The 7,597-nt window shown below is 47.4% G+C and overlaps 1 protein-coding gene across 1 annotated transcript in view; it reads right to left on the reverse strand.

Moving 5' to 3' along the window:
• The window catches only part of PCARE (photoreceptor cilium actin regulator), an 8,376-nt gene extending 6,971 nt beyond the window's left edge, over positions 1 to 1,405 (reverse strand). The window contains 1 exon segment of the mRNA XM_040623729.1: positions 1 to 1,405. This exon segment is cut by the window's left edge and continues 8 nt beyond it. Within this exon segment, the coding sequence (XP_040479663.1) occupies positions 1 to 1,405 (1,405 nt within the window).
• Between the last annotated feature and the right edge of the window lie 6,192 nt (positions 1,406 to 7,597).

The following is a 7,597-nucleotide window of genomic DNA, read 5'->3' on the forward strand; positions in this document are numbered from 1 at the left end:
GGTCCATCACCCTGGAGCCTTTAGAAAAACGTGCTTCCATGGAGATCCCAACCCCAAGGGAATCACCCGGAGTGCTTCTGCCCATCCTCAGAGGCCTGGCGGTCGTAGTTTCCGGGCCTGTGCTCGAGGGACATGGGTCACTGGCTTCACCCCGTGCCACCAGCTGAAACTTTGCTGTCAGAGGCCTCGAGAGGGGGCAGTCCTGGGGTCCGTCTGAACCCGTGCGGAAAGGATTTTGCTGCGAGCTCTGTCCCGACAGCCTGGCTTCCACGGTGGACAAAAGCACCGGCTTCCATTCTGTGGGCTCGGCCGCCGAGTCCCAGCTGCCTTGCTTGCCCAGCTTGTCCGCCAGCTGCACAGACTCGTTGTCCGCCCCGATGCCACTGTCCTCAGAGCACAAGGGCACACCCTGCATCTCAGGGTCCCCGCGGCCGCTCGCCAGGCTCTCCAGTTGCCCCAGAGCCCTCAGGAGGCATTCATCCACACCCCTCTGTGCGCTCAGCTTATTTCCCAAGTGGCTCGCGGTGGCCTGGTGGTAACCACGGGAGCCCTCCAGGAAGCTGCCGGTGACGGAGGCCACCGAGCCCCTGAGCACTAGCAGCTTGCTGACTGTGTGCTGTAGAAGCTGCGGCAGGAGACCTGGCTGGGCCCGGGGCTCTCCGTTCCTTGACGGCCAAGCCAGATCCTCCCGAACTTCCCGGAGAAGCATTTCTCCATCCTTGGAGATCTCGCCCAAGAGCCGGTTGATCTCGTCGACACATAGCAGCAGGAAGGTGACCATGGGCCGCAGCAGCGCTTGGGTCTGGGTGGCCTGATGGGTGACGCGCAGAATGGCTTCGTATTTGGAGAGGCAGGAGTGGAGGTAGGCGTAGGCGTGCTGGTGGGCCTTCACCAGGGGCTCAGGGAAATCCACTTTGCCATCAGGCTCATGAGCAGGAAGGGCGGTTTGGCAGCAATGGCCCTGTTGGCCACACGTGAGGCATCTCAGCTTCCTTGGCTGGGTATTCCTTTCTTCACTCTCTTCCCCAGAAGAGGCTGCCCCTTGTGACGCGTGGGAGCCCTGTGTCTTGGATGGAAGGTCCTTGGCCATGTGGCTTTGTGATTTGTCCGGCTGGGATCGGGAGGTTTGGGTTTCTGGGGGTAGTCCTTCCATAGCTTTCCCTTTGCCTGCAGTGGGATCTCTTGTGAGCTGATAGAGACCGTCAGCTGGGCTTTGGGTCCACCTGGCCCCCAGCTGCTTTCCCTCAGAGTCATAGCAGGTGGAGCTTGGAACCAGCAGAGGGACAGAGCATCTTTCACTGCCCCCTTGACGTCCTGGCAAAATTGCTTTGGGCTTTTTAAAAAACTGGATGCCACTCTTAGCGACGCTATGAACAATGTCATTGTGGGAAGGCGCACACCCCATGATTTCAGCTTGTAGTCATCTCCCACCCACAGTCTTCACAATTTTCAGAGAATCATCCTTGCAATAGGAACAAGAGGCAGCCTTACTGGTCGGTCCAGGCAATTTCCAGGCCAGAACGCTCTGCAGTCCATGGCCCCGGGTCCTCGGGACCAGCTTTCTTCACTTCCTCGGCCCCGCCGTGTAGAGGCGGTGGTGCCTGTGGTCTTGTTGCTCTGTGTCTCGAACCCTCTGTGAGTGAGCAACAGGGCGATTCTAAAGGACCTCAGTCTCGTGGATTCTGCGCCTGCGTTCTGCTCGTGTCCTGACAGATGCGGGGGGCGAGTGGAGCTTTAAGCCTATTAGGTTAATCGTGCCCTAGCCAGTCAGCACTCAGTGTGTTCTGGTGTAGAGCTTCTCAGCATTTACTATCTTGGGAAGCGGATTATTTTTGCACGTGCTTACGCTTTTAATTCTGTTCAGACACCTGCCATATGAAACCTAGAGAAACGAGCCATAATTGCAAAACGCTCTGGAAGAGCCACATTTGTGGAAAAGAAGGGAGGGCTCGCCGGCTACGGATCCTGGCCGAGAAGTGACCTTCACAGTTTAATAAGGGCAACTCCAGCCAAGTGCGCTCCAACCTGCTATTATTATCAAGGAGACCCCAAAACACACCATAGACAGTAACTGAAGCAGTACATTGTTGTTTGTGTGGCTTATACAAGCACCACGGCTCTAGTGCCAGAGAACGTCTCCAAATAAGATGGGAATAAAGAAGGCGAGGTGGCCTTCCTCTACACTAGAAAAGTGAGTCCGATAGCAGAGAAGCCATCTTCCCCGGTTTGGAGGGGAAAGCAGAAAACTCACTGCCATATAAAGTGCAAGGCTGGTCCCTGTGGAGCAGAGGGGCTCAGGGAGGCAATGCTCTCAAAGAAAGAGGCTTTTAATTAAATCTTTCTCAAAGGAAGGGCAGCACCTGCCCATTTTAAAACTCCTTTTAAACTTGTAAAACCTGTCAGTAGTTAAGAGCAAGGAGTAGAGAGACTTGGGTTTAAATCCTGCTCCTTCTCCTTTCAGTTGGGGGAGCTTCCAAAGTCGTTTAACTTCCTTGGGGTCAAGTCCATCTTTGGAATGGGGATAATGGTACCTACTTCATGGAGCTCTTGTGGGAATTAAGTTGATTCACGCTTGGTAAGTGCTTGGTGCAGTGCCTGGCCAGTGGTAAATTTAAAATGAAAGAGAGGAAGGAAGGAAGGAAGCAGGGAGGGAGGAAGGAGGGGGAAAGAAAGAAAGAAAAGGAATTTCTTTTTTTTCCCTTTTTTTTTAGTAATAATTTTTTATTATGTTATGTTAGTCACCATACAGTACATCCCTAGTTTTTGATGTAAAGTTCGATGATTCATTAGTTGTGTATAACACCCAGTGCACCATGCAATACGTGCCCTCCTTACTACCCATCACCGGTCTATCCCAATCCCCCACCCCGCTCCCCTCTGAAGCCCTCAGTTTGTTTCCCAGAGTCCATAGTCTCTCGTGGTTCATTCCCCCTTCTGTTTACCCCCCCTTCATTCTTCCCTTCCTTCTCCTACCCATCTTCCTGCTAAGAAAAGGAATTTCTTATTTCTTTCCCCATGGCGTCTAAGCCACTTACAATAAAAATCATAAGAAAATTCATGAATTAGTCCAGGACCAAGCCCCACTCCTTTCCTGAATCACCTGGAAATAATGCAGTCCTGGATCTGGGTTTTGGCCCTTCTGTGCGTGCAGAATGGCCCTTTGCTCAGCACACTGTTGCCTCAGGATTTCCTCATCGTGTCATTCCTATGCTCTTAAACACACAATTCTCGTCATCTGCACTAGGAAGAGGGTTTTTTATTGAACCATTTCTCATTTTTGCTGGTTGCCAATTTCTAATTTTCCTAATAGGAAAAAAAAAAAAAAGATCGCATTGAGCATTTCTGGAAGTTGCTGAGATTGAACTTGATATTCTGGCTTGACAGTTTTCATTTTCTCCTACGGAGCCCTGTACAACTGATGGAAATAATCCTGTGGGTGTCAGGATGGTTTCAGAACCAGAAAGGACATAGAGACACCTCTTGTGCCGTGAGCAAGCTGGAGACGGGCTACGGGGGCTGTGTGCAGAGCCTGAGCCTATCACAGCCTTATGCCCCAGAGTGCATAATTAATAAAGTTACCCGATCTGTTTATTTGAGTCTGAACTCATGGGAAAGACAAAGCTGGCTCAGTGTCTGGGGGCGAGCTGTGTTAGGCATCAAGAAGTTGTTTCATTTGTCATGGTGCTAGGCTGGCTCAGTAAACAGGTGTGCCGTGTGGGAAGATGCTTCTTTCTTCCATTTAACAGAGTGGCATCTGAAGGGTTCTTTATGTAAATTCTTCTTCTCTCGGGATTTGGCGCCCTGGTCAAATCATCTTTATGAAACCTTTGATCTAAGCGGTTACAATTATGCCCAAACCAATGATCAAAATAAAAGTATTTGCCTGGAGGATCAGCTGTCAGATAGCCCTGTGCCTTGTGGAATGGTTTTCTTGACTACTCCACATAATTTAAGAAGCTCTTTATTCATTGCCACTCATTTTTCATCAAGACTCACTTTTGTTTTTCTTCCTTTTCAAACTGTGTTTGCCTCGAATGAAAAAAAAATTACTTTGAGTGGAAATGTAAGATGACCCAACTACTTTAGAACCTTGCTTGACAGTTAAGCATACACCCACCTTATGACCCAGCAGTTCCACTCCTAAGAATTTACCCAAGAGTATTGAATGCCTAGGTCCTCAAATGGACTAGTATAAGAACATTCCCACTAGCTTTTCATAAGACCCTCAAATTGGAAATAATCCAGATGTCTGTCAATAGGGAAATACATTTGGCATAATTGTACAATGGAATACTCCCCAGGAATAAAAGGAACAGCCTACTGAAACATGTAACAATATAAATTTTAAAATTATTATGCTGAGCGAAAGCAGCCCGCCATAAAGGAGAACATATGGAATGATTCCATTTATATACATTTCAATAACATGCAAAACGATCTATCGTTACAGAACTCAGAAAAGTGGCTACGGGGGGAAGAGTTATTAACTGGATATGGGCATGAGGGAATTTCTTAGAGTCATGGAAATGTTCGAGATCTTGACCTGGGTAGTGGTTACGTATATATGTACAAAGTCCTTGAGTTGTACACTTAAGTTGTGTACTTTATGTATGTGAACACACACACACACACACACACTAAAACGCTGTACCGTATGCTTTACTTTGTGCCTGAAAGAGTCCCAGCTATAATGCTCTTGATCTTGGAAAAGGGCCCCTGTATTAGTTGCCTATTGTTGCCTAACAAATTACCTCCAGGGGCGCCTGGGTGGCTCAGTCATTAAGCGTCCGCCTTCGGCTTGGGGCGTGATCCCAGGGTCCTGGGATTAAGCCCCGCATTGGGCTCCTCCGCTGGGAGCCTGCTTCTCCCTCTCCCACTCCCCCTGCTTGTGTTCCCTCTCTCGCTGGCTGTCTCTCTCTGTCAAATAAATAAATAAATAAATAAATAAATAAATAACAACAACAACAGAAACCCCAAACAAATTACCTCAAAATTTAGGAGCTTAAAACAGCAAACATTGTCTCATTATGAAACACTGTGTTTCTGTGGGTCGGGAATTTGGGAGCAACTCACAGGGTGGTTCTGGCTAAGGGTCTTTCAGGAGGTTGCAGTCAAGGCATTAACCAGGGTTGCAGTCATCTGAGGGCTTGACTGGGGCTGGCTGACTTGCGGCCAAGGTAGTCGATCATTCACATGACTAGTGACAGAAAGTCTCCATTCTTTGCTTGATGTCCGAAGGAGTCATCCGTTCCTCATCAGGTGGGCCTCTCCACAGGCCTGCTTCAATGTCCTCACAACATGGCAGCTGGCTTTCTGTAGAGCGAGCTGTCCAAGAGAGAGCAAGAAGAAGGTCACTCTATCCTCATCTGAGAAGCCATATGCTTTCACTCTCTCCACATTTTATTCTTTGGAAGACAGTCTCTAAGTACAGTTCACATTCAAGGAGAGAAAAATTAGCCTCCATATTCAAAAGCTCACCAAAAATTTAAAAATGTGGAGTATCATTTATAGGTCAAACCATGACATCGAGAAGATAGCTATGCACAGTAAACATTAACTTACTAAGGGCTCACCCTTGCCCTTCAGCATGTTGCATAAATTCTACCCCATTTTTTAAATCATGTAGCTTTGAGCTAATTGATCAATAAAAGGAAGTTCTACTGTGGCATCAATTTTGAGCCAATACTATAGGTCATTTAAGCAATCTGATAAGATGTCTTATTTCTCAAGTTCTGTCAGTGTCACTAGTGAGCTCTCCTGAACCTTAAACATTTCTTGCTACCCAAGGCCTTGGGCATATCTGGTCCTTCGGATCTGAAGGGATGATCTTTGCACACAATTCCCTGAGCCAGATGTGGGATAAACAGGCAATACGCAACTGTTGTAGTGAGCTGTCAGGAAAAAGGAGCTAATGTTTGTGTTCCAGGTGTGGCGTTAGGGACTTTACATATATCATTTCACTAGCTCGCCTCTCCTGCTTTGCTGAGGAGAATCATTACTCAGTATTAAAAAATTAATCTGGTTATTATTATAGATGTTGGTGCAATCCATCCAGAGTTGCTCATGTGATAAGCAGTTTTTTAAAAGATTTATTTATTTTTGGGGGGCAGGGGCAGAGGGAGAGAGAGTCCAACATGGGGCTCAATCTCATGACCCTGAGATCACGACCTGAGCCAAAACCAAGAGTCAGATGCTTAACTGACTGTGCCACCCAGGTGCTCCCATGTGATAAGTACTCTTATCAGGAATCACCAAGTGACCTTCAAGTATCTGCCTTGAGTGGCTTCTCTTTTCGTAATCACATTAGAAACCTTATTTTCACTGAATCTTCATATGTGTGGCTTATTGTCTTAATCAGCGGTCACACAGACGTTCTGTGGTATCTCTGAAGGTGGACTGCTTAACTCTTTGAGATGTCTCTGAGGAGCTACCAAAATAAATTTCATCTATACTATGTAGCCTCTATGTGGAATCAAAGTATCCTCCTAAATGGAGCTTCCAAATTTGGCAAAATTCATCCAATTTTTTTTTTTTTTGCATGCTAGGAAAAGCTGTTTTATTGCATAGACTTACTTCTCGCCTCTAACAACCAACCTCCAAATCTCAGTGACAATGCATGGAGAGTTATTGCTGCCCACGTAATGCTAACGTTGACGTTCTTAGTTGAGTTGCTGTCTTAAATAGCTCTCCTTCAAGTGGAGATCCAGGCCCTTCCTCATGGAAACGTCAGCAGTTTCTTTCTTTCTTTTTTTTTTTCCAAAGATTTTATTTATTTATTGGACAGAGAGGGGGAGAGAGAGAGAGCGTGCACACACAACCAGGGGGAGAGGGAGAAGCAGGCTCCCCGCTGAGTAGGGAGCCCAATGCAAGACTCAGTCCCAGGACCCTGGGATCATGACCTGAGCCAAAGGCAGATGCTTAACCGATTGGGCCACCCAGGCTCAATACATGACCTACGTCAACAGATTCACATGACCTCCAAGGCAGAAGGGGAGGAGTGTGGGGAATGCATACCAAATACTCAACTGTCTTTGCTCAGAGTTGACACCCATCATTGCTGCTCACATTTTAATGTCTAGGACTTGTTCCATGGCCTCACTTAGATGCAGATGGGCTGCGAAATGTCATCAGTCCCTGGTAGGACCACTTTTCGGCAACATCTCTATACCGTGGAAGGCAAGCCCCAACTTTTGGTGGCCAAGGAGTTTCCTCTGCCACACCCACGTTTCCAGATGAGGACACAGTCTGAAAAGATTCCAGTAATTTGCTCAGGTCATATAACTAGCATATAGCTGATGTGGGATTTGGACCCCTGTCTCTCTGATTCCAAAGCTGGTGTTATTCCTACAGCATTTTGGGGATAGGATATCTGCGTTTCAAGCTTCACTTAGAATTGATGGTTCATCTCCTGTTGGACTTTTCAGTCACACGCTCAGATTCTGGCCCCGCCAGGAGGAGGCTTGCAGGAGTCTATGAGAAGTAACTTTGATTTGCTCTGCAACCCAAAGAAGTCCTCCAGGTTGCTCTTCTAAAGCTTTGCTGTCTCTGACTAATCCCTTTGGATTGATGACTTGGCTGGATGGTCATTGATTTTAAT

The sequence above is a fragment of the Ursus maritimus genome, unplaced genomic scaffold (genome assembly GCF_017311325.1).
Source record: "Ursus maritimus isolate PB19 unplaced genomic scaffold, ASM1731132v1 scaffold_6, whole genome shotgun sequence".
Classification (NCBI taxonomy): Eukaryota; Metazoa; Chordata; class Mammalia; order Carnivora; family Ursidae; genus Ursus; species Ursus maritimus.